Source organism: Trematomus bernacchii, unplaced genomic scaffold (assembly GCF_902827165.1).
Source record: "Trematomus bernacchii unplaced genomic scaffold, fTreBer1.1, whole genome shotgun sequence".
Classification (NCBI taxonomy): Eukaryota; Metazoa; Chordata; class Actinopteri; order Perciformes; family Nototheniidae; genus Trematomus; species Trematomus bernacchii.
The window spans coordinates 2,001,263-2,028,943 of record NW_022987686.1 but is presented as its reverse complement, the minus strand read 5'-3'; the positions used below and the strand labels follow the sequence as shown (position 1 = coordinate 2,028,943).

At 41.9% G+C, this 27,681-nt stretch overlaps 2 protein-coding genes across 4 annotated transcripts in view; one reads left to right on the top strand and one right to left on the bottom strand.

The window, feature by feature from the left end:
* Positions 1-905: 905 nt before the first annotated feature.
* si:dkey-38p12.3 (rho guanine nucleotide exchange factor 15) lies at positions 906-21,455 on the top strand. 2 transcript variants are annotated; one of them, XM_034136843.1, is made up of 16 exons: positions 906-1,239; positions 8,266-8,788; positions 11,192-12,175; positions 12,264-12,309; positions 13,070-13,137; positions 13,649-13,989; positions 14,375-14,535; positions 15,095-15,247; positions 15,337-15,466; positions 16,289-16,363; positions 16,692-16,784; positions 16,874-17,028; positions 18,344-18,514; positions 18,605-18,690; positions 18,777-18,881; positions 20,409-21,455. In XM_034136843.1, exons 2-16 carry the CDS (start codon positions 8,368-8,370, stop codon positions 20,576-20,578), a joined length of 3,159 nt encoding a protein of 1,052 aa, XP_033992734.1. In that variant the 5' UTR covers positions 906-1,239; positions 8,266-8,367; the 3' UTR covers positions 20,579-21,455. The 2 variants fall into 2 exon arrangements, with proteins under 2 accessions (XP_033992734.1, XP_033992735.1); XM_034136844.1 differs by lacking the exon at positions 906-1,239 and adding an exon at positions 4,497-4,760.
* An 88-nt stretch (positions 21,456-21,543) lies between these two features.
* The window catches only part of LOC117488097, a 38,149-nt gene continuing 32,011 nt past the window's right edge, over positions 21,544-27,681 (bottom strand). For both annotated transcript variants that reach the window (XM_034136846.1, XM_034136847.1), the window contains 4 exons: positions 24,934-27,051; positions 24,731-24,851; positions 23,562-23,647; positions 21,544-22,439 (listed from right to left, as the gene is read on the bottom strand). In XM_034136846.1, the coding sequence (XP_033992737.1) occupies positions 21,645-22,439; positions 23,562-23,647; positions 24,731-24,851; positions 24,934-24,960 (1,029 nt within the window). In that variant the 5' untranslated portion in view covers positions 24,961-27,051 and the 3' untranslated portion in view covers positions 21,544-21,644. The remainder of the gene's footprint in view (positions 22,440-23,561; positions 23,648-24,730; positions 24,852-24,933; positions 27,052-27,681) is intronic.

Sequence of the window (27,681 nt, the reverse complement as noted above, 5' to 3'; positions counted from 1 at the left end):
CCAAGTACAGCCTTCTGTACACCTGTAATCTGACATGGTTTTATATTGTACGCAACAATATAAAGTAATTCTGTAGGTCGTAAAAATGTGAGTGTTAGTTAATGAGTGCCTGTTTGATATCTCAGACACTTAAACAGAAACTTGTTCTCAGTTTTTTTTTTTTAATCACGGATTTTACCGTCAGTTACAACATATTTGTTTACGATACCAACAAAAAACAACAAATATTTGTATTTGTATTATAGTTCTCGGACGTAAGTAGATGGAAGGACCGAAGATGCACACACAGGAAGTTTCCGATTTGTCACATTTTGACTTTCAAAATAAGAGTAAACTCAAATTAAACAAAAAAATAAAGCATTACCATAAAGAAGTACATTAATATTTGATTTAATGAAACACAAATTGTAATGATTTCGATGAATTGTGTAGTTTATGCAAACATATGGGGATGTAATTAATTATTCTTTGATTTAGTTTTCTGAATGAAAACAGTGTGCTGTTTTATTCAGCTCTACTTTTTGTATCTCATTTTCTTTGAGGGGTAATTTGTCATGCAACCATGTAGACACTCACAGAATTGACCAGAACACCATTTAAGAAACATAAAAGATGCACACATTTGTAAAACAATATGCTATAACCTAACACACACAGGCTTGCTTAACATGGTGTACTTCAGGAGAAAACATGTATGGAGTACATCTAGCCATTATTATCCCACCCAATCATCAATTGTTAAAATACTAATACACTAATATCCATTTGATCACCTATTTTCACAAAGGGGAACCATCATAACCTACATTTGGAAATGGGCGGATTTTAAATATTTTATTTTGAAATCCCTCACCGGAACCAGTAAGCATTACCATGGGTAACTTGGAGGCTTCAGTCCTCAGGGGGGTCGCTGCTCTCTACCTCCCGTCCTCTCCTCTCATACATACATGCTGCTGCTAACAAAGGAGACAACAACAGGGGGATGATGGGTGCTCAGACAACAAGCCTGTCAGAAAAACAATAAGAAACTCAACCGGGTTGCTTTTACTTTGTGGATATATATTTTTTAACTAACTATACTTTTCGCCGCGGGACGACTTACGTTTAAAGTAACGTAGCTGTGCACCGGACCGATTTTAACGTAAAGCTTTTTTTCTTTCCAAATCTATCCATGTTGGACTGCCAACACTAGAGGCGAATAACAGAAGAGTAACAGTCAGACATGGCTGAATAACACTGGTGAGTTTTATTCCATATTTGAATTAAAATGGCAGTATTACTGATAGTTAAACAGGTGCGGTTTGGTAGGCGTTTACGGATGAATCTGGAAGCACCTGTTCCCATAAGAAAAACCGATGTAATACTTGTTTTAAAGATGAGAGTGACGTTGTCATACTGAAAGGTAATTGTTTAAGCTTTGTGGTATTTATTTAGAATATCCTGTTGTTTAATATTTCGACATATTTCCCAATCTTGTACTAGGTAGGTGACGATACTACTCTACGCCATATAATACGCGATTTAGGCATAGGCTACAAATAATTACGTTAAATGCACACTTTAAAATGTTATGAATAGCCCGCCATTGACACTTAATTCGTCTTTGCGTTTTTTTGTGTTGATTTTGTGTTTCGTTAGTATCATCAAATAGGGTTGACCACCATTGGCAGCTCCAGATGTGATATATCCTTAAATCACAATTAGGGATGCTCCGATCGCCAATTTTGGGGCCGATTGCCGGAATCAGTATCGGCCGATACCGATCGCCGATCCGATCGAGTGGGCGGGGCCTATGAGGATCTTCCATTTAAAGTGATGTTTAAAACTCAGTTAATGGGGCTCATTCACTGGCGCTTCCACAAACAACAACCAACATCATTATTGCATTCAAATGAAGTACATTATTCAAGTTTACATTAACTTTGGATAATAACACGGGAGAAATGAGCGGAAGCTCTCTCTTTTCCTCTCTCCCTCTCTCTCTCTCTCAGGCCCGGTTCCAGAACAAAATGACTCAGGGTGCATCTGAGATTAGAGAGGGTGCAGTGGTAAAGTGCTATTTTTATAAGTGGGGAGTGGACCCAACACCCTCTAAGGGGGTCCTCACCTCCTCTAGGGGGGTCCGGGGGCATGCTTCCCCGGGAAGATTTTTTTTTAAATATTAAAGTTAAAAGCATCAATCTGGTGCACTTTTGCCCCTTTCACACCAACGCAACTCCGGTTCAAGCTCCGTGCTAGAGCTTTTCTGGTTCAGAACCGGTTCTTCGGTTTAGCGCCGGCTCTTTTCACACCGCTCAGAGCCCGACTGGTGCTGCCGCTGCTGCGTCATGACGTCACAGTTTACGTCGCTGAGTTTCTCCCCAACGCCGGAGCTCACCTCACAACAACGGGCCGGGGACTGCGTTGCTTTTAATCATACGAAGCCAGATTAAATTAAATAACGACTTCTCCAACCTTGTACTTTTCTCCAGAGTGCCGTGGTTCATTGTTTATTAATGTGTTTCAGCGGCATTTACCGACCGCTGCAGTGCTGGCCGGCTGCTCTTCAACGGGAGTGTATTCTCCCGTTAGCTCCGGGTTAGCTCACACGGCTCTAAAGTATTCACTGTCTGACTGTCACACAAGCAGCTGATACATATCCCCAGTTCCCCTTAAGTGAATGTGTGTCAGTCTGAATTGACGCTGTTTGGTGTCAGTCTGAATTGACGCTGTTTGGCATCACAACGCTGTTATGAAAGTTTCTCTGGTATAACATGGGTGATGTTAGCATAGCAACCGAAGCTAAACTGACTACTTGCTAAGCAGTTTTCTACAGGCACTTTTTACCGACGTATTTTTCATTATGATTCTACTTGTGATAGTCGGACATGACAACCTGTGCAGCCCATGTATTGATTCCATCCGATAGCTGCTATAATAACAAACAAAACGTCTGCCTGCTCTCCACAATGATCAATAACAGCGAACGGATGGTCAAAGTAAACAGAATCACACGAAGCCTGGTTAGTGTTGCCTGACTTTATAAAGTGTGTTTTTTTTAACAAGTGTGTGGTTGCGTTCTAGTCACTTTGCTCAGCACTACTGCTTGTTACAACTTGTATTTTGCCGTACTCGCCTTAAGTGTTAGCTCAGGTTAATCTCGCCCCCCTCCGACGTAAGCGTGACGTATGCGGTTCTTGCTTCTAGACGGACAACTTTTTGGTGCTCGAAACGAACCGGATTCCGGAGCTATGACGCTGCTCCGCTGCGGTGTGAACAGGAAAACCCGGTGCTTTTCAAGCACCAGCACCGAACCGGCCCTGAAACACCGTTGGTGTGAAAGGGGTAAGAGAGAGCAAAATTAAGAGATCTATGGATACATCGCTCAACACCCATATGAAACAGAACTGTAAACAGATTTACTTTTTCTTTACGGATATTTTACAAATCACTCCCCTTTTAAGACCGAAATGTCTACATGCATAGCAGAAGATGGCATCTTTTTTACAGGAATATTCCAGCCAATCTCTGTTTTGAAACCATGAGCTGTAAAATGAGTGCCTTACCCCACTGTACAGGCGAGTTGGTTACTAAATATACCTGGGCAGGCTCTGTTTTGCCGAGGTCCTCTGGCACTTGCGGGCCGCCGAGGGGTGGCGGTGTTTGGGGCAAAGAAGACGGCTGCGGCTGCTCCGCCTCCTTGGGCGAGGCGGGCAAAGCCGGCGAGTCGGGCGGGAGGACGTTAGTGTCCACGACAGTGGCCGCGGGTAACGTAATGTCCCCATGATCTGAACTGTTATTACCTGCAGTAGATGCAGTGTTACTGCTGGCGATAAGGGCTGGTTGTTTTAACCATTTTCTGATGTCCATCATTGACTGCTGTGTAAGCACCTTGCAAATGACGAACGCGCAGGGGCACAGGTCACGCGCACCTGACATAATAACGTTACTTACCGTTTAAATTGACCAAATAAATGCAGCAGACAATGTTATTTAACCACAATTACAATTTATTTTATTTCAACTATATTCTTCTTCTTCAACTGAGGGTGCAATGCACCCTTATGCACCCCCGTAGAACCGGGCCTGCTCTCTCTCCTGACAGCCTGTCAGTATCTCATGCAGCTCACTGATCCAGTAATGAGTGACCCGACAGTGAAGAATAAACATATGTATAACTAGTTTAGCTTGTTCCAGAGGTAGATAAAATAGCTAAGTGTGTTAGGTCTAACTCTTAATGTGTGTTCTGCTCCGCTCACCGGTCCGTCACAGCGGGTGGAGCTGCAGGATTTCTGCTTCACACAAGTTGCATACCGCTATTTTATTGTCATTTTCGGACACCTTAAAATACTGCCAGACCGGTGAAGCCATTTTCGCGAGCTTGTTTTGCCGCGCACAGAGAATAGTGTCATGTATTTTACGTCATGCGATCGGCTCTCGCGATCGGCATTTTTAGAGAGCACCGATCGATCGGCAGAGAGTAAGTATCGGCCGATATCGATCGGCGGCCGATCGATCGGAGCATCCCTAATCACAATCAAATAGGACCTAAACATTATATCTACATTTGCAAATCCATAGGTGTGTTTTTCTTTTTCTGCTTATGTCACTAAACCAACTGTGTGTTTATTCCTCTTTCCTGTAAACCCACTCCTGTGTGTGTGTGTGTGTATGAGTGTGTGTTTTCCAAACCGACACACCCTTTCCGTCCCCTCTTCCTGTCCAACGTGGAGCACTTCACATGTATTGTAATGGTAGCTCTCTTGAAGCCCCCCTACCTGGTTTGTATACACACACACACACATACACACACACACACATACACATACACATACACATACATACACACATACACACATACACACATACACACACACTGACCCATTAGTGTCCAGATGGCTTACTGCACACACACACACACACACACACGCACACGCACACGCACACGCACACACTCAGTCACTCAAGAGCATTGTGTAAATGGTCGACCCCTTTAAGCACTTAAGGATTGTTCTCAAGCTGGTGTGATTTAAGGGATCACACCATATTTGATTTTTTTCTTTGGACTTACCAGGACAAACACACTCTGGAATGAATGACTGGCCCACTGACCCAGCCTGAGTGTGTGTAGGGTCCAGTAAACTAAAAGATGTTGCTATTGAACTAACCAGGTCAATAGATTAAACGGAGACAAAAGAGAAGAGAATTTGGGGCTTTTGGAAAGAAAGTCATGGGGGAATTGTTACCTCAGGTCTAGCGTCTCACTTGGTCTACAAGTGCATTGACACACAATCAGAATGTGTTATCGCCACTGTGTAGAAGAGTGCTTTGTGAGTGTACACACCCTCCTATTTGAGGTTTCTATGTCACCCAGTGGACAATGATAATAACCAGAGGGCTAAAACTGAAACCTGGTAAGACTTACACACACCCATAAATACAAACATTGCTGTGGTGATGTCATGTTTCCCAAAGTATTGATTATAAAGTACTCAAAAAGCAATAACTTGAAGACAAAGATGAAAATAGTGCAAAAGGGCGTAGTTTTTATAATTAACCTCCTGGCGTTTTAATGCCATTCATTTCTGCTCTCTGAATTTGTAATTATCTAGTGCATTGTTGTTTGTCTACCCAGAAACATTTTTCTTTGACAGACTGAAACATGAAACCCTGTCTGTCTTTTTATTATAAGCTCACTGACTGTGCAGCATTCACGTCCCAAAGAAACTGGTCCGACTAGCCGGTGCGCTTTCTCAATAACGTGTGTTTGACTTTGTGTGGAAAGGAGCTCAGAGATAGATTGCTGCCTGCGACGCTTTTGTTTACCTGCTGGTATCAGACACCATGCCTGTTTAATTTCCCAAAGGTGTTGCCTGGTCACTACATTATATAAAATCACTGGCGCCTACATCCGATGGAAAACACACTGTAATCTTTTACCAAGTGAGAGAACACTCCACTGAATTGCTCTTGCGTAATGGTGGGTGACCTGCAAGAGATACATTTAAAAATAAATGTAAAAAATGATTAAAAAAAAACCTTTGATAAAGATTTTTTTTTACTTTGAGTCAAGGCATATTCTTAGCAGGATGGGAGGAAATCTGAAAACCGCTTACCGTCTCTTCTTCTTGTGAAGTCATGTTACCCACTCATCTAATCCCAGGCAAAGTGTGGCTTTTACACAATCACGTTTTTAGTGATTGATACAAAATATCAGTAAAGTGTCCATTTGCTTCAGTGTGAGATCTCATATGTCTGCAGGTCAGTTCAAGCTCCAAAAACACAGACTAAATGGCACTGCAACCAGGAGTTATTTTCCTTATCAATGAATCAGCCATTACATTTTCCAAAATCATAATGTATTGTTCTTCTCCATCAGACTGTCAAAACCCCAAGATTGTACATTTCCACGAAAAGCTAACTGTTCTTATATTTGAGACGTGCAACAAGTAACTTTAATTTCACAAAATCCTTTTTGAGATTCATTTTTAATTTAAGTAATTGTTTCAGCATTTGTTTATGCGGATAGTTATTGAGATATTTCAGCCTGGAGTGGTCAAGTGGACCAACCAACATGAACATCCATAGAGAAATGCTGCTAGTTGACATATGATGACTTGGGGTTAATACGATATAACTGCCAGTTGCTTATTGGTCTCTTTATTTTGTAACACTTGCTAAATGATTGATCAATGTATCCGAAACTGAGTCACTACTTTTATCCTCAATTAGAGCTGTTTTGAAGTTGCAGCCTTTAAATGAGGCGTGTGTAATCCCTAAAACATGTAGCTACATGCAATATTCATGTTTGAAAGAGTCACACAAAGTAGTGCAGAGATGTCTTCCTCTGCATGACTCATAACATGAGAGACCCTCCTTTGGTTCGGTAGGGCATCAGCTGTTGCACACACATCAGAAACACGATGAGAATCTGCAGCATGGCCATTTGGTCACCACAGCCCAAGTGTTTATAAAAATAAACAAATTCAGTCTCATTTGACTGCTTCATTTGACTAGTCTTTTAAATAAGGACGTTTCTCAGTGAATATTTAAAGACTGAATCAGTGTGGATTTACTGCGGTCTCGAGTGTCATGTGTGTACATATTTAATGATTAATGGTTTTCTAGCATAAAAGTAAAAACACCGAACACACTTAGGGTAGCTTTTTTTATGAAAACATGGACTTCTATGTGAAGAACAATGGAGGCTTTTCAACCTGTTTAGGGCAGCAGTGGACAGGGTGGAGTGATCGTAAAATACGATTTGTATTGAAACAGTGGTTAACTATTAATTTAATTACAACAGTCAGTGTGTCATCGATTAAAGTATGCCGTTCAAAATGTTGTCTCGCTACCCAGGTGTTACACATGAATGATCAGCAAACCAGAGAACAATTGGCTTCTAGATTCTTCAATGTGTCTTTTATACGCTGAGGTTCAAGCTGTAATAATATTACATTTGAAAATAGTTTCCAAAGGATGACGGCTCTGAAATCGAAACCTCTTTGCTCGGCTTCCCTTCTCTGATAGCATTCCAGCCATTAAGCACTAAATGAATAAAGAGAGTCATGCTTTTCTGCTTTGATTCATTAATAATTAACAATTTAAGATGTTTGGCAACTTTACAATGGAAACATCAATTATCTCTAACTGGATTTCACTCCACTGCGTCACCTTGTAAACAGACATCTCTCGTGTTCTTTGTGAGAATGTGAAGGGATTGGACTCCTTGCAGTGCAACGTTCATTTCCCTCTGAGGCCTTACAGTGGGGGGATTGGAAGAATAGAGCTCGAAGTCTAATTGAAGGATTACACTATAATACAAACACTGAAATATGTAGTGTTTATTGCGTTGTGTAAATGTTTATTTCAACTTCAGTAAACGATAATTAGATATGGCCTTTTTTAAGTAATCACAGGCCTAAAAAGATAATAACGACTAACTTAGAAGTTGAATGCGCTCACATGTAATCACTACATCCCCAGTTTAAAACATGTCTGTTTCTCTCCATTCCTTGTTAGCTGTATTCTTAATCATTATTCCCGCTAACAACAATAACTTTCAAAAAACGACTTTGAACACTTGAAGCACCCTCTGTTTGTATTTGAGTTGTATTAGTTTGTTATAGTGAATTTTTTACTTGATTATTAAATGTGACATTGTTTATTCTATAGATACTCTATATATCTATATACGTCTCCTGTTTTTGTATGTATTTACTATTTACTGTTTATTTATTTACAGTAGAAAAGCTTGTTTTAACTTCCTTTTTCTTTACTCTTCAGGTGGTGATGTCATGCTCACATTGACCTTTGCCGTGAAAGCCTGACCTCTGATTGGTCAGCGCTGGGAGTTCAAACACCGTGAGAGAAGACTAGCTAGCTACCATGTCTGTTCAGGACACATCCCGGCGGGCCACGTCGCCATCACCCCTCAAACCTGAGGCCAAACCGCGACCGTACATCCCTCCGAAACCCTCCCCACAATGCACCTCCCCTCCTCTGGGGGAGAGGGGCAGCATCTTGAGGCTTTCAGGGGGGAAGGTGAAGAGCATCGTGAGCAAGTTTAGTAAAAATTATTCAACTGAAGCAGAGGAACAACCCACCAATGGTGCTGCAAAACCAAAGGCCCATAAGCGCTTCAAGAGGCCGCCTACGGTGAAGCCCAAACCGAACCGAGCCGGTCTGCAGCTTCAGCTCGGGGGGGAGAAGGCCCCCCCGCTGCCTGTGAAGAGGAGCCGCACCTTCAAGAGGCAGAGCGAGATTGAGGGGGAGGCGGACAGCATCGGGGTGGAAGGAGGTCGATCAGGTAGGGTCGGCTGACGGCATTATTCTCTCTGCCCATTTTTTTATATTTATTTTGGACTTTTGTAATGTTTCACTATAGTTTCTCATGATTTCCACCCAAACAAGAAGTCACAAGGGAAGTTTCAGTATTGTATGACCATTACAATTGATAAAATACCCCCAGATTAAAGCAAGGGCAGTATTACAAAAAAACCATTGTCACTCCTCCAGCTCGATATCAGGAAGGCGTGTCACGTGATTTCTAGAAAATGAAAAGAAAATGTGTCAGACTCTCACCTTTGGCTGACATTCAGACCTGGCAACATTTAAAGATACTCATAGCAGCTTTTATCTGCAGGATGAAGATCAGATGACACTGTGCACGGTGTTTTACTCACTCAGTGTAGTTAGAGATCAAAGGTCAATCTCATTGATGAAACCGAAAGAATAAAACATGGTAGTTGAAGCAGAAGGTGTGTTTAGAGACTTTTGCATGCGAGTGTGTGTGTGTGTGCCTTATTTATTTTAAAGTTAAATAGGCGCAGTGAAGGTATTGCACTGAATGTAAACTCTTAAACAGACAGGTGTGGCAATACTGAACCAACGGCCCTAAACAGGTTCTGCCAGTCAGCTGATCAAGTGTGTGTGTGTGTGTGTGTGTGCTACTCCTAAGTAATGTGAAAGCAGAAAGGGACGGTTACTGTGCTTACTTAGACTGATAGAAGAAACCATGGCATTTCTTTCATCATAAAGGATGTCCTTATCCTCTACTCCAGTCGTAAAGTCAAGGACATTCAATCTCAGTTTGTAGCTCCTTAACACCAGACATGTGTTGCTGTGTCATGATGTCCATATTTGGCCTGACTCAATACTATAAGAAAATACATTCATTGTATTGTCTTGGAAATAGTGTGTGTGAGACCCACCCCCAGTTACTCACACTGAGCTTTCACTTCCTCCTTTTGGTTCCCCATCAGCAACAGGAGGTCTCTGCGCAGGACATTAGGTTCTGTGGTGATATGTCATCTTACCATCAGTATCCATATTAGCTTCAAAATCCAATTATCTTTCTACTGGAGGTTTATGACCGAAATAACAATTATCTGTTCATTATTCTCGAATTAGAGCCCATGCACAGTTAGATCTTCAAATTGCATTTGTTTGATTTCCCTAATGTCCATAAAACCCCAACATATGAAATGCAGTATATAAAGAAAAAGCGGAAAACCCTCATATTTTAGAAGCTGTATCCAGATCATGTTTTCCCTGAAAAATAACTTTCATGATTAATCCAGTATAAAGTTATGGCTCTGTGACCTATGTTTGGAAGTGATCGAGATGGAATTAAGCTTAATGCAGCTTTTCAACTACAAAAGTTTCATGTTTCTTAAAATAATGCAATGCGTGTCTGAGAACACAAATACTCCTGCATCATCTGATATCATAAGACATCTGTGTTGGCATAACTGTACTCATTGACCCATTACTCTCCCTCCTCCATTCCCTCTCTCGTTCCTCCACTTCTTCCATTTCCTTTCTTCAGTATTGGATGTTTTACACATGCAACCTTCCTCAAATCTTCATGAATATTTGAGGAAACCAACCACTCGCAGAAATGCTGTATTTCTCTAGTGCTGAACTGCTGACTTGACGGTTCAGGGTGTGCAATGTGAAGCTGGAAAACAGCTCTTAATGAGAGAGAGCCGTCCTGTCTGAGGAGACGCATGAAGGGAAGGAGGGACAGGAAACTGCTCCTTCACACCCATTAGCTTCAGAGTCAGCTTCAGAGCCACACAGCTTTACACAAGGGAACTGCTCTGGGTTCTAATGGGGAATTCATAAACACAGTAGGAGGGAAAAAGGAGCAACAAATTGAATCTTATAAGAATAATTTAAATGCTTTTGTAACGTTTAAAATATTCAAAGAAATGTTCACAAGAAATGTAAAAATACTTAAAATAATATGACATATAATAAAATATGTGTAATATATCAGAATTTATATTGGAAAAGCTGTTTTTAAGGAATAGCATTGAACAGAAATATGCAAAAATATTTGTCCTATAATAATAATAATAATTGTATTTGTATAGCACACTTTAAAAACAATGTCATCTCAAGGTTCTTCACAATTTGATGAGGAAAAAAGTGATCTAAGAAACATATTTAATCAAAACATTTTAAAATAAAAATACATACAAAACTAGGGAGTTGAGTTTAAAAAAATAATAGGTGAAGAGCATCAAAGGTTAAAAATAATAATAAGGACAATCAGTAGAATGCGGTGTGGAACAGGTGCGTCTTAAGGCGTAGAGCAGCTACTAAGTGTTTCCTAATTGTATAAATACATCTATATTCTTCCTATAGTGACATTATAAAGAGCTCATTAACAGAAGCACTAACTGTGTTGCTTCTTCTGATGCAGCTCCTGATGGAAAAGAGGTGGAGTCTCAGATGGTGGGAGGGGGTGAGGTGGAGGCGGAGCTTAGTCCTCACACCCCTCTCAGTCCCAGCTGTGAGTCGGGCTGCAGCTGTGTGTGTCACCGGCAGTGGCCCGGCATGAAACTCATATGGGTGCCCGTGGATGAGGAGGAAGAGGAGGGGGGAGACGATGAAGAGACTGATGTGGAAGAGCAGCAGCAGGAGGAGGAGGAGGATGATGACTACTGGGAGGAGGATGAAGAGGTGGAGAGGGTGGGGGAAGGGGAGAGCGAGGCGGGGGACGAGGTGGACAGGATGTCGGTGATCGATGAGGGCGAGGTGTCCAAGCAGGACAAGGCGAAGTTCCACCAGTGTTTGGACGTTTTAATCTCCGATGGCAACAGGAGGCGCTCGGACCCCGGCCCTCACTGTGTTCTCACTTCTCTGGCCGCCATCCGCTCCGAGTCCCCCCCTGTCCCCCCAAAGCGGTCCCAGTCCCCACAGGTCCAGCCCACCCAGAACGAGGAGGAGAATATTTACGAGGCCACCCTTCCCATGGTCGACCGCGTCCCTAAAAAGACTGTGTGTAAGGAGCTGGATATTCCTCTTATAAAAGTGCGCAAACCAGCCCGCCGGAACAAACTGCCCTACAGCTCCTCAGACCCCACGTCCGAGTTTCTGACGGGCACTGAACCCCTCTCCAGCCCGGACGAGGAGGCCCCTGCCGTCCCACCCAGGATGCCTGTTCACCCCGATGGTCGCAGCCTCACGCCCGTACACAGAGCAGGGATCCCTCTCCCGCAGCCCACCCTGGAGGAGTGGCGCAACCTGCGGCCCGCGTCCCCCTGCGGCTCTGTCTCCAGCGGCCTGAGCCCCCAGAGAGCCCTCACTCCTCCACTCAGCCCTTGCAGACCCCCCCCTCCGCCGCCAAAGACAGACCCCAGGAGGCTCAGCAGTGCCTCCATGCAGTCCCTCACACAGAGAAAAGGTTTGCACCGAGCTGACTTTATTATCGTGGCCTGAGAGGAGCTATGAATGGTTCACAAGTTGTTGACAGTAGTGTTTTGTCTTTTCAGAAGAAGAGCAGAACGGGGGGAATGAAGGCGAGACAGCAGAAGAACCGTGAGTTATCACCCTCACATTTCAACTCACTTCCATTCTTTTTAGATTATAAGGATGATGATATTTGATATTGTTCTATATTTCAAAAATCCCAACAAAAGCCATCATAGTCTGAGTTTAGAGCTTATACAGATACATAGTATTTAGAGACTCAGTAACACAGGCCCTGCATTTTGAATAAGGCAAGGCAAGGCAAGGCAAGTTTATTTATATAGCACCTTTCAACACAAGGCAATTCAAAGTGCTTTACAAAAACCCAAACTACCATAATATTTAGAATGCCAGAATCAGACTTAGCATGTCCCAGTTCCTAGTTTATCAAAGTATGCATGAGTGGAATATATCAGTAAGTCCTTCTGCATCCAGTTGCATTTTCTATTACACAAGCCAGAATGCTGCTCTGGCTTTTTTGACCCATAATCCTTTGCGCGGCAGGTATATAATCCAGAGGGTCAAAGTTCAAGGCACAATGTTAGGTCGAAGTATATTGTCTCAATTGCATGTATACTGCGAAACAGCGCATACCTTTTAAGCTCAGCTGCGGTATGTACTACAAAACAAAGGAAGTGATTTGGTATGCAGCCATTGTTGGGTTTGGGCTATTTCTGGGTTTGTATCAATAAGACATTCTTATCCTCCAAGTCAACATTGGTGTTCTTGTGTGTATGTAATGATCAGTAACTGTTGTCAGTCACTCTTTTGTTGAACATTTCCATATCTCCCTTGTTAATCCTATTTTCTTCGTTCCATACTCTTTCAGGCGTCCAATCAGGAGCGGGTCCCTCAGGAGGGAGACCTCGTTCAGCTGGGAGTCCCGCCTGCAGGATGGTAAGCTGACGGGATACAATGTCAGTATGTTGCTATGCTAACCACCAACATGAACACTGCTTTGTGACGTTCAACTCTGACCACCTTGAGATAAAGGCTGAAGACTATTCTATCTTAGCCAAACTATTCATATCTAACTCTGCAATGTAACTTTTAATTAGATTGAAATACCTGTCTTCCTTTGTTTAACTAATATACTCTTGGCTTTTTAATGACAGTGTGTTTAAATGTAATGTTATCAGAATCAGAATCAGAAACAGGTTTATTACCAGGTAGGTTGACACGTACGAGGAATTTGACTTGACTCATGGTGCGTACATAAAAAATTAAAAACACAGATAGAGAACTAGAAAAATATTTAAAATAATAACAAATATAGTCAAATATAACAGTATTTACATAGAAATAGAATGGAAATGATAATGTTTCGTTCACACTGAAACCCTTTTAACTGCCTTTTTTGTTGAAATTAGCTTTATAAATAATTGTATTTAACATTTCCTTGCCTCAGAGCCTCTGTACCAGACGTACCGAGCCACTGTCATCACCAAGGAGATCCGACGGCAGACAGTTTGTCGCAACATCAGCAAAACCAGTGTGGACTACGCCATGGACTGGACGGCCCGTCGCCCAGGGGCCAGTACAGGGACCGGGACCAGCACTGGGTCAGGGACCAGCACTGGGTCTGGGACCAGCACTGGGTCAGGGACCAGCACTGGGTCAGGGTCCGGACCCCCCCGGAGCAGCACTGTGCCCACGCCGGGTCAGAGCACCCTGTGGCAGGACCTCCCAGCTGTTCGGGAGGCGGGGGTGCTGGAGCAGCTGACCCCGGAGCAGTGCAAGTACCAGGAGGTGAGGGAGTGATGTGAGGAGATGGGGGGAGGCTAATGCACTGAGGAGGGATCAATGATGATGAGGAGGAGAGGAATGGAACATGCAGGATCAAGTTTTTTTATATCTGCCCTGCTGTAATCAAGTATTGATTATATTTCATGAAAGCTTTTCCAGTCAACTTTCCAACATCAGGCAGGACTCTTTAAGGAAATACATATTTTTTCAAGTACAGGAAGGGTACTCTAAATCATGATGGTGTCATAACCCACCAACACATCAATCCTTATAAAGAACGCCCCAATGTTCTCATAGAGTGGATTGTTTTCACCTACAGTCTGTTCTTCCATGTGATAAGTCACCCTCCTGAGCATCATTTGAAGACATGTGTGTGTCTCCCTGGCAGAGTATGTTCGAGGTGTTGACCTCCGAGGCCTCTTACCTCCGATCCCTGCGAGTTCTGACCGAACACTTCCTGGACAGCCGGGAGCTGGAGGAGACGATGATCATCAGAGAGAGGAAGACCCTCTTCTCCAACATCCTGAGGATCCGGGAGGTCAGCGAGAGGTGAGCTATGGCACAAGGAAGGATGGAGGGAGAGAAGGGAAAAGGGAAATAGGAAGGAGGGTTATGAGTTGAACTACAACAGGGTCATTTTGTGACAAAGATACCAAACGATAGGAAGGATGTAATGCAATGAGTCATTTCCTAAGTGGATTTCTGCAGTGGTCCACTCTGCCAGAGTGTCCTCAAAAATGTGATATATAATACATGTATTCTTTATCATTAACAACTGCATATGTTCAGATGTGGACCATATGAAATCAATTGCTTAAACGTATTTAAGCTGTAAAGTTGAGCCCAATTCCAATTCAAATGAAAGTGGTATTTTCATTACTTAAATGGTCAGTGTTTGTGTTAATTACTATGAAGCAGGTCTGAAGTATTCAAGTTAAAAAGTGTATGATATAAATAGTTACAATGGCGGTGTCCTTGTCAAATGTTCCCCATGGTACTATAGGAGGTCCCTTGCCTCACACAAAGGTAGTAGCTATGAATAGGGCATCGTCTTTGTTGGTTAGGGTATAAGAAATGTTTAGTAAAGCCTTTTCTGTCTGACTCGCAGGTTCTTGAAGGACCTGGAGGACCGAATCTTCCATGACGTGGTCTTCTCTGACATCTGTGACATCATCCACTACCACGCCCAGCACAACTTCCCAGCTTACATCGACTACGTCCGCAACCAGATCTACCAGGACAAGACCTACACCTCGCTCCTGTAAGGAATGAAAAGCATTATGCACACATCACCAACACCAAATGCCTGTCTCTTCCGTGTGCATGAATGCCTTTTGTGTGTGTCTACAGGAAGAACAACATGCAGTTTGCCACGGTCATCACTCGTCTGCAGGAGTCTCCTAAATGCCAGCGGCTGCCCTTCATGTCTTTCTTGCTGCTTCCCTTTCAGCGAATAACACGCATCAAGATGCTCATTGAGGTGAGCAGCGTCACAGCAACACTAGTTACATTTTACTGTAAGCAAGTACAGACGTTTGATTAATCCAGCAACAAGGGGATTAGCTTAATTTAGCATTACAAACTGAAAAAGAAAACTAGCTAGCCTAGCTCTGTTTCTTGCTGCTGCCTACAGCATGTCCGTAACTCTCTGTGAAATCACAACTTGACTTTAAAAAGCATTGTCACAGTAGTGAGTAGTGTTTTTTGTACTTTATTTGTAATTATTTTGTTCATTCTTAAGTTCTTTTATTTATCTTTGTAGTTGGTGTGAGTGTCTTTCTAGTCTGTTCAGATCTCTGTGGAGTGGTTTCATGTTAACTCATTTTGAGTATCATTCTGGTGGGTATGGGTCTCTTTAAGCAACATGATTGTAGGTGAATGCACATTCGGTAATCCATCCATACCGTTCTTTATTCTTAAGCTAATATAATTGTATAAATGTAAGACTTAAGGTAGAGGAGGTATCCTAAATCAGGTCAGTGTCACAGTTTAGTGATTGGCACAGGAATGCAGTTCGCCTTTGCAACCTCTCCATTCTTTCCACCAGTGTCTGAACAGCATGCCACAGTACATGCTGGATAACTGACCCTGCTATAAGCCATCCTGAGTTCATCACGGTGCGTTGCTCGCTGGAATGCCCTCATTCCAGCGTAATCTTCCCCGCTCACACTTGTCACTGCCTCTTGACCTATGAGCAAACACACACCTCGTCTCAACCTATTGACCTTCTTTGCATATAGATGGAAAAAATGTATCCTGTTTGTCCGTCGCAGAAGTAGAAAGTTGTTGTTTGTGGTTGCAGAACATCCTGAAGAGAACAAAGGAGAGGACGGCAGAGGAGCAGACGGCTTCCAAGGCTTTGGCCTCAGTCTCGAAGGTAAACGGCCCCTCACCCTCACTCCTCACCCCTCGCCTGCATACAAATCCATATCATTCGCATGCCGCTGGATATTTGACATCGCCCATTGTCTGATTGAATGATTTCCTTTTGAATGAGCGGTGAGAGTGAGTCATACGTGTCAGCGAGGGCAAAGGCGGTGCGAGACAAACAGGGAGACATTAGTCAAAGCAACGAACCTGATACTCCCAAGGAGAGCTAGTTTGAAATAACAGCTGATGGAGGAAATGTGTAAGTGTGGAAAGAAGTCTACCCAGTAAGTGCTTATTTGATCATCTTTTCCCCCCCCTCTCATCTTCAAACACAGATCATTGTCGAGTGTAACACGCAGGTGGGACAGATGAGACAGATGGAGGAGTTGATCCATATCCATCAAACGCTGGAGTTTGACAAGCTCAAGGTAAACTTGTGTGTGCAATATTTTGTAGTAAGTGCTTAGTTCATTTGAAAAACCCCCGAAATGAGCCTATATGTTTGTGTTTTCTGCAGGCCGTCCCAATCATCTCCCAGACACGACACTTGGAGAAGAAGGGAGAGCTGCAGGAAATGTCCAAAGGAGCGACTCTCTTCCACATGAGGCCAAAGTTCACCCCCATCTACCTCTTCCTCTTCAACGACCTGCTCATCATCGCTGCCAAGAAAGGGTGAGGAAAGGAGTGATTATTACACAGCCTGTGGCCTAGATCTTTGAATTGCAATGTTTTTGTCTCGGTCTATCGGTAGGTCGCACACTTTGTTCAATTCTGAAATGAAGTTCAATTCATTATTTAATTAATTTGTGCTTGATTGACAGCTTTTACAGACAGGGGGAATGAATCCTAATGACTTCTGCCTCGAGCGCCATTCCGTTCAAGTTCATCAAGTTCTGTGATCTTTTGCCTCAGGATCAAATACCTGCGACACAAATAACAAAGCAAAGAGACTCAGCTGTATTATATTTTTGAATGCAAATGACAAGCCAAACTCAAATTGTACACATAAGATACATGCCGATGTTCACGTTAGCTCATGTTAGCATTGTCAATATACAGTGAGCATAATTGTGTTTGCATTCATCTGAATGAACAGCCTCACACAAATAAACACTATGTATAGCATGTTCTTTTCTTATCTTAACAAATTCAGTCTTTGGATATATGGGACTGCATGTTCTTCATAAGTCATTTGCACACATACAGTTCAAATACATTTGAATTAACACAATACTGGTGTTTTTACACATATTTCAAGTGTAATTATTTTTGTGTGATCATAATATGTCAAAGTTGTACTCGCCCAAAGTATGTCCATGAAGACTTTGGGCCCAAATTCCCGCAGAACTCTTTTTGACTTCACACTGACCTACATATGATAATGCGTGTCAACTAACAGCACTAATTCACTCTGCCATGCCTAAGTATGCACTTATGCTTGTAAGTTATTAAGCACAGCTGAGTCAACGTCACACCCAACGGCGAACCACTACACGCCTCGAGCCAAACGCTCCAGCAGCTTCTGTAAAACAATACCCCACTTTACTTTGTTGTTGTTCAGTAACTGAAGTTTCGTATATTTGCCTCAGGAAAGATGCTGTTTCAAATTCAACATCATACCCTATGGTTCGTCATTAACCTGGTGTGGCATTCATGAGAACAAAAGCTTTCGTAATGCTACTTTAAACATCGGGAGAATGTGACCGCTGACCGCAAAAGCAATCCGGACTCTTTAACAGTGTGTCATAACAAGTGAAATGACTCCAAACTTCCTCAAATGTGGCTGGAAATAGTGTTTGAAGAGATCTAAGAGGAAGAGAGGATTACATTACTAACATGCTAATTGTCGCCACAGACAGAACAAATGATGGCAATATCAAATTCAAATAAAACGCCCTAAATGCCTTTACCTCTGCATATGTATATTTCCTGAAGGGTAGGCTCAGCTAATATTTTGCCAAAAACTCACCCTTCTTTTCTTCCACAGTACGGAGCGCTTTGTGGTTCTCGACCACGCCCACCGCTCTCTGGTGCAGGTGCAGGCAGCAGATGAAGGTGGGGGGGGCAGCAGCGGCCCCCTGGAGCACTGCTTCAACCTCACCCTGCTGGAGAACCACCAGGGGCGCATGATGGAGCGGCTCCTCAAAGCCCCCTCGCAGTGAGTAGCTCTTTGTCACTCACCAACATGTGAACAGCCTCAATTTACTTTCAGGCGGCATCTTAATCCAACATTGTTTATTTATTCCAGGTCAGACATGCACAGGTGGATGGCAGCTTTCCCCAACCCCACCAACCCAGACAGAGATGAAGATGAAGTGATTTATGAGGACTGGGGTGAGAACACACACAAAGTGAATGTACAGTATGTGGTTGTGCGTGTTCCCCATACTCATTGTGATGTGTGTGTGTGTGTGTGTCAGATTGTCCCCAGGTGCAGTGTGTGGAGCAGTACGTCGCCCAGCAGGCAGACGAGCTCACCCTGGAGCCCACTGAGATCATCAACGTCATCCGGAAGACCAACGAGGGTAAGAACATGGATGGAAACCCAAACTAGGAGTTGTTCATTTGGTTTAATATAAAAAAAAAGTGTGAGATGGGCCGTCATAAAGCTCACTTGGTAGAGCTGGCAGCCCGTAAACAGCGGCTCAGTACGGAGGAACTGGGTTCAAATCCAACTCCACCTCTCCAGTAAAGGCTCTTGTGACCAGTGTTGGGACTAACGCGTTACAAACTAACGCGTTACTGTAACGCAACTACCTTTTGCGGTAACTAATAGCGTTACTAGTTACCTATTCCCATTCAGTAACGCCGTTATAGTTACTGTGATTTAAATGGGTGCGTTACTGCGTTACATTATGTGATCCAACTGAACCGAATCTCCCTGCGGATGTAACTTACAGGCGAATACAGTGCTCTCACAGTACCATGGAAAAGTGAAAGTGACCACAGAGGAGTGATGATTGGTTAACGCGGGGTAACATTTCAGGGTAAGCCAATCAGAGACAGAGTTAGGTGGGTCTTGCCTTATGGGGAAAATACACAGACACACAAACACTTGCCAACACACACACATACACGGCAACGCCCACCACCAGCACACACACACACAATGGCAGATGCAAGTATCAGCGAGAGCAGTTTGGAGATATAACCACTATTTTCAATTTGTGGGGAAGGCTGAGAGCACCTCTTCTTAAGTTTATCCACCATTATTGATTTTGTTTATGCTAAATGGCCAGATGTGAGGTAAATTACTTCACTGTTAGTTTGTTTTTGTGAGGCTGAAAATAGTTTGTTTGTCTTCAGTGTCAGTCTGACAGTTTATTATTTATTTAATTGTTACTGCCAAAATAGTGTAGTTGTTGTTAATGTGTACACTGCCAAAAGAGTGTAGTTGTTTTTATTTCATATTGCACTACAAGTGCCTAAACATATCTTTTGTGTTTTATTGTTCCACTACATTTCATAATGATAATTGCTACAATGATGGGGAGTTGTCTTTTCTCTTACTGTGCTACAGAACAACACAAAAACTTGTGTTTTTAAAGTAAAGTAACTTGTTGCTAGTTACTTTTATAATTTAGTAACTAATAAAGTAACTAGTGACTTTTTTGAGAGCTATAACTATTACTAGTTACTTTTTAAAAGTAACTTGCCCAACACTGCTTGTGACCCAAAAGATATGATATCAAACAGGATTGTAAGCATTTCCTCTTTTACAGAACACAACCACGCACCTCAAACTTAAAAGTGATATGAAATCTGTGCTTGCGTCAAACTAATCTGTCGTCTTTTGGTCTATATTTGACCTTTGTGTTTCAAATGTGGGAACCTACTTTTCCAAAAGGTGGAACCTGCTGACTCGACCTTGTGTTATTAACATGCCTCCTCCTGTTACTCTGCTTGTTTATACACCCTGATCCCCGTAACTCCTCAATCCTCTCACCTTAGCAGTTCATTGATTTGTTTTGACTCTCTTGCATGACAGAAACCTCCAATCTTCCCCTTGTTTGTTCTACCCCACCCCCCACCCCTTTTCTCCTCTCTCGCAGGCCTGTATGAAGGCATCCGCCTGTCTGACGGTCAGAAGGGCTGGTTCCCCATCGGAAACGTCATCGAGATCACCAACGAGCATGTGAGGCGGCGAAACCTCCGCGAGCGCTACCGAGTGATGCAGGCCGCCAGCATGGTCTCCAGCAGCAAGGCCAGCACCATTCACTGAGATCAGACGTTTACAGGAAATGATTCTTTAAAAAGGACCAAGAACTCTTGATTCGAGAACCAGGAAATAAAAGATAAGAGGAGATCACGACAGACCTTTAATCATAGCCTTATTTATATGACTGGAGTGAGTGAGTGAGTGTGCGGCTGGGAGCTTGACAGAAATAATTTACTACCGACACTGACTATGAAAACGATGTGAATGACTTGCATTACATAACAGCAGCTGACAGCATCACAGCTGTAGAGTTTACCTCCTGCGAGCATGTGGCTCTGCACATTTGAAATGCCAGTCTTTCTAGTCATTGCTCAACCAGATATCAGACCTGCAGCCTGAAAACAAAAGGGTTGGGTTCTCCTGTAAACGCCTTGTGTCACATGCACACACAAGTTGAAACATGTCATTCCTGCCATGCACGACAACCTGTCATGTGTCACTTCTGTGGCCAGAATACAGGATATGACATGTTTTTATGGAACAACAATCTTGTAGAAGGCTCATAACTACCAGTGTTTTAAAGCAATTGATCTCAGCAAAAGACCAACTTTGGAATACATATTATCAGGAAGTGCCTTTTGAATAAACTCTAAATCCCTATCAGGGCTTCTATCAAGCACAATAGCTTTGTAAAGGCATGAACATGTGGACCGAGCTGTACTGCCAGTAGGACTTCTCAGTCATTGTGCTGTCCACTACCTTGTGTCAGTAACCGTTGTGGAACAATAGCCCCCCCTGCTGCGTGGGGTCAGTAAAGGCAGGATATTATATGTTGATATGCTGTAAATGTATTATGTTGTAAATAATAAGTGGGGGATTCTCTCCTTCAAAAACAGTAGTAACGCTTTTAATAAAACAAACATGTGTCTTTTAAGCTCAACTCTTCATCATTTTTATTGATACAGTAGGAAAATATATGCAACTCAAACGTAGACTTTTGGAGATATTAACTCATCCAAGAAAAATAAGGAAGTATATGAATCTGTCAGATCAACCAGTGGTTTGCATAATGAGGTAGTAAAGCTAACACACAGGGACAAGAAGGTGAAAACAATATATAAGAATAATCCTAGTCTCCTAGGCTCAGGAGGACATGCACAGCCTCTCCCTCAGAATCTAACATGTCCTTTACCTTAGTAAACTCTACAGAGGTGCCTAATCCTCTCCCTGCCTTTGAGCCTGAGGACAGTGAAGACTCCAGCAGATGGACTTCATCATCATTCCTTCCCTCCTCCAAATCCCCCCAGTCCTCTTTGGCACAATCAGTAGTCATGAAGGCAGGAAAAGTCTCCGAAACTTGTTGGCTTTCAGAGCTTCGGGATGAATCCTCATGACGCAGGTGTAGCAGAGGGTGAGGAAGTGTTACTGATGATTTGTTGTGGCCCTGGATTATTTTCTCCTCCACCAGTCTAGAGCAGCTCAAGAGTGTGTTAGCAGCATCAAGCTCTGTCTCTGACCAACACCTTCCCTGCTGAAGAAACTCAATGGTTTCCCTTGGATATTGCGGATCACTAAGGAAGGGATTGGAAACTTCTTCAGCTGCGGTGAAGTCGATTGTTTCTGGATGACAGAACGAGTTGGGGTTGACACTGGTAAAGTCCGTAAGGGTCTCATCCATCTGTAAAGGCTCTTCTTGGTAGTGCAGTTTCAGGAGGTTAGTGATGGCCTGGTCCTCCTCCTGGGTGAGCTGGAGCACAACCTGGCCTTTCTGCACTGCAGGCTGGAGGTTGTTTATTTCCAGAGTGAGGTGGCCCAGATTCCTGGTGGGGTTTGGTCCGAATCTGAATGGGTCTGGACAGGGAGGTGGAGCCGGGCAGGGGGACATAACTGGTGGGGGAGTGTTGAGCTTGAAGCACTCGATAAGCTGAAAGAAATACACGTTTAAAAGAGGTTTTAATAGAAAATAGAGCATAACGGGTAAGATTAAAGCTGAACAGAGGAAATAAGAACATGGGTGTCCTCAGTGTTCATATAAGCATTACAACATTTACTTTTAGAGGGGTACATTTCTGATTATGTCCATGTTGCATGTTTTACTGCCATCGTCCTTTCTTTTCTGCGATAGGGCCCAATTATTACGTGAACTTCTGTTTCTTTCAATAATACAATCATCGCAGGTCTTTCATATTTGAACCTAAAATGAAAAACACTGATAATATGTCTTTACAGTCTAAACAAACTGCCTTTGCCCTTGGTCTCAATTTCCTTCCTGCCTCCTGGTCTTAGCTCCACCTAACAGGACTGAGCCTATTTTATTAAAAGTCATCGTCTGCCTGATCCCCTCCATAAGCTCTGCTCTCTACAACAAACAATACATAAAACATACAGAGGACAGGACCTCAACCAGAGCTCAATACATTCTCACAATCCAGGGTTATATTGATCAAAATGTTTGTTTTGCAGTTGGTATGAGTTCAGCAGTGGCGAACCGTGTCTATCACAACTGGACCTTCTGTAGACACACACCCCCCACGATTCTCATTTATTCATTTTATATATATTTTATTACATTTTATTTATATAATTAAATCGATTTTTTGTTTGTTTTATCTGAGTGTTCCAGGGTATTCTCTGAATACCTTGAAGGCCCTGACGGTTCGCCACTGGAGTTCAGTATGCCAGTCCAGAAACACCCTGTGCCAATTCAATATACATGAACCAGAAATATCCCCAAATATTAATTTAATAAATGTTCAGTATTATGCAAGTTGACTACTTTGAGATGAATGGTTGAGGGCTCAATTTGCCTAATTGTTAATGGCCAGTTTTAATCTAATACATCTGAAAAAAGGCCCAATTTATATTGATTGATTCTAAAACATTGATACCACGACAAACATCCAATATGTCCAAAAAAAACAAATACTATATTTAAGACATTCAACTTAAGTGAGTGTTCATGTCTTCCAGGGATTTAATTCTACGGATATTGTGGATGTCCATGGCAATCAGTTTTTTAAGATATGGGTTTATGAAGTCCACTTACCCTCAAATCACTTGCTACGTTGGGGATCCTTCCACAGGTCAGGGTGGGATCAGAGTAGAACAACTCTGCTGGGCCGAGGGGAAGGACTGGAAGAAGATGGAGTTGTCAGTTTTACAACATGATGATGCACAGCTAGTAACAGAAACTCCTTTAACCGATCTAATCTAATAAAGGCTAATTACTATCCTTTATTTATGATAAGTGCAGGGAAACAAAAATCCTACGTCATTTATAGCATATTAAACATCCTATAAAAATATTGAGAGTATTACAAATGACTGATCATCATTTCTTACTTCTGCATGTTAAGGAACATTAATTTGTCTGTCTGATTTGCAGTACAGTGCATGAGCAAAAGGTTAATTATTGCATATCTTGAAATGAAAAGCTTTAGTTTCATATTCCAGTTGTTCATCAAAACATTTTCAAATTAGATTATTTACACATTTTAATTTAACTTAAGACTTAATTAATAAATTGTAGTTGTTGCATTACTAACCCAGCCTTCCACAAGTGGTGAGTAATCTCAAAACTTTATTTGTCATCAACTGTAACAGCAGACACTTAAATCAGAGGTTTAATAAAGCTTTAAACCAGGGGTGTTCAAACTTTTTTCACCGAGGGCCACATACAGAAAAATATGCGAAGGGCTGGGCCGCTCACTAGAGGTTTGGTTTATTGACTCATAAGTTCAGTTATAAGTTAGCAAAATTAAACAAATGTAGGTCAATGATGCTTGTAAATGCCTTAAGACAAAAACAGCCTACATCACAGCTCTCCATAGGGTTTACTTTATTTTGTTGGCAGCCCATTCCTTACAACAGAAGCTTATAATAAGGGGAAATAGGAAGGGTATATTTCACGCTTGTTAGGTAAATAATTGATTGGGTCTTTTTTCTTATCAACTAAGATTTGTTAGAAAATGTTTCCAACTATTGACTGAATTTATTTCAAAAGTGGTCTTAATACATGAATAATACTGTGTAATATATGTGTACATATATATTTAAGAAGTACAATATAAGAAAAGCACAAGTTTCATTTGTTGGCCGTATTTCATTATACTTTTTTTATTTGGCGAGGGCCGATTCAAAATGGTCCGCGGGCCGTAGTTTGGACACGGACACCCATGCTTTAAACTAATGTGGGTAACTTAAAAATCAGTTTACCTGTTAGGCTGGCACAGTCGGCGTGCTGGTGTGTAAAGCCTGCAGCCAGGTACAGAGGCATGAAAGACGGGTGGGTCAGGGTCCTGTTGGAGACCGGAGGCAGGGTGGGCTGCCTGGGGCTCTGCGAGGAGAAACATGGGGACATGTGTAACTTTTTAGTAAACATTGTGCAGGCGAGCGAATAAATGTGATAGAAAACTCACCACAGAATAACTTTCATTGTAGTTCATGGTTGAGTTTTCATTTTTCAATGTTGTAGTTCGAAGAGAGTCATAAGTGACATCTATGTTGCGTCAAAAAGAAAATAAGTCAAAAACAAACAAGAGTTGCTGTCATGTCTAAGCTAGCAGCTATCTGGTGACAGCCTTTATATATACAGTCAATGGTGACAGCTAGCGCCCCCTGCTGTTTGGCTTCAGAGACCCCGTTCGTTTGATTGCTGAGCACGAATATGCTAATAAAGATCTTAGATTATTTCATGGACAGAATCTTGGATAATTTAAATGTTGGCAAAATGACTGACAAGTAATAGTATAGCATGTCGAAAAAATGCAAAAACAAACCAACAAACATGGTATTTTATGTCCATATTCGCCATACTATATTATGTTGTTATTTGCATATTTTTGCCATACTATACTTTGTCGTTTTTTGGCATATTTTCGACATAACTATACTATACTATGTTGCATTTTGTATATTTCCCACATACTATACTACTTCGTATTTTGGCTTATTTTCCTCATGGGGCTTACTATACTATTTCCCCGATCTTTTAACATAATGTACTTTGCCTGTTTTTCTCATTTCCTCATTCCATACCTTTTTCTTCATCTTCCTTTGTCTTCTGCTCTTCTTCTTTTTCCTCTTCTCGTACTCGTCCAAAGAGCTGGCTCCATCCGAGTGGGTTTTCTATCATTATTTTTCACTTTTTCTACATACTAATAGTCATTCTTTCAATTTTTTTAACACACTATATATGTACTTTGCTTACATGTTATCTAAATACTATACAATACCGTTATTTCTGATATTGTCAACACCCATATTATGCTTTTTTTCTCAAATGTTTTAACATGCTATACTGTCATTCAGATAGAACAACACTGAGTATCAAAACTGAAAGTTGACTTTGACAACCTATCATAATGTTCAAACATTTACAAGATCAATTACTACGTTCTCTAAATGTATTCACTCAAAGGGTACAAAGGTACAAATACTTTAAAGAAACAAAAGCACGTAATCAGGTTCTTTATACATTCAAGATTGATTCACTTTTAAAGATACAAACCTGTGAATAAAGATCAATATAATGGATTGTGACTATATAGATTGCAAGTAACACAATGAGTTGGCAAAATACTGAAAATGACAGATGAAAGACTATGGGGAAATATCAGTTGTGAGACACTTTTCCTACATTTGACCTTATTGCTGATTCATTGACGACTTTAGGATCTGGCTGGGCTCACAACCCAGTTCGACTGAGGTCAGATGGTTTGGTATGCTGTCTTTATGCATCTCCAGTCACATGGAGTGTTGTCCAAATGGACTGCAGCCTTCCTGTGATAAACCTTTCTATTGAATAGACTTTTATTTCTTAAAATCACATTATAGATTTTGACCATTTCACTTCTCCAATACGCAAAACCTGAGTGGTTTCAGGTGTTGAAAGCATCAAACAAGTTGTGTGGCATATCATTAAAAAAAGCTAACGGTTTCAATATTCATAAGCAACAACTCTGGCCTCAAAAAATACTTAAAGTAAAGTAACAAGAGAAAAGACTGGCCCATTTCATTATGTTGCAGTTTGTATATGAAATGACTGGATGATGATTATTGATGTATTAATGTGTCTGGCACAGAGGTTAATTACACAGTTAATGAACCTGTGGGAACATTTCATCACAAGGCACCTCTGAAAAGGAGTACAGGCACCCTAATTGTAAGTCTAATGTGTCTGTCCTAAAGCAGGTGACAAAGAGGCCTTGTTAGGATCAACGAACAAATCATAAAAACGTCTGTCTTTTTGTCAACTTGAATGACTTGAAAAATAAAATATAAAATGATTGATTAAGAGTGATAAAACAGAGATTTGCAAACGTGCTATCACAGCTATCACAAACCAGCAGAGCTCTCCTAACGCTTCTCTGTCGTTTCTAATTGACCTCCTCCACTTCACTTACAGTATAAACTCCTCACCGCTTTTCCCTCTCTCCCTCTGGGCGGGGTCTGGTAACTTGGAAGATGCAGTGACTGTCTCAAGGTGCGCTTCATCCAGTCACCAAAGCTTCCTTCTCTGATGTTTTTGAGTATATCTGTGAATAAAACATTGAACAAATTAAAATGTGTCTCCTCATGGCAGCGGCTGAGGGGGCTAACATAAAAAGCAGTGCAAACTGGCCGTTATGACTAACTGTATTTAAAAAAAAAAAAGGGAGTGTATATGACTTCTTCTATCAACAAACACGTCAAAATGCGTCAGAAGACTAACAGAGTTATTGCTGAGCCCTACTGAGATCTGACTGAGTGCTACTCCACTAACAGTATACAAACAAGCTAACAGGAAAACCTGAGCAGCATTATTTTTTTTACCATTTCCCAGTGTGCTTCAATTTACATTCTGGGCATTTACAGTAATTGTAATGGCAGAGTAAGACTAGAATTGTTCCTGATATTAATTGTTGGACTAATGAGGAGCCTGGAGCCAGAAATTATTCTTATCACCTTCCAAAAAGAAGCCAATGTTTATACTGAGGCTGCAGTGTACATTGCACATTGGTTCAATAATGGGACGGCTCAGGAGTCGTATGGATCAGACTCTGAGTGGAGAACTCGGCAGCGCTGTGACTCGGCGACATGCTGCAGTGACCTGGATCAGGTTATGAGCCGGCTGACACTCTGGGCGTCGAGGGGTTTAGTTTAATTTACTTTAGTTGATGAAACAC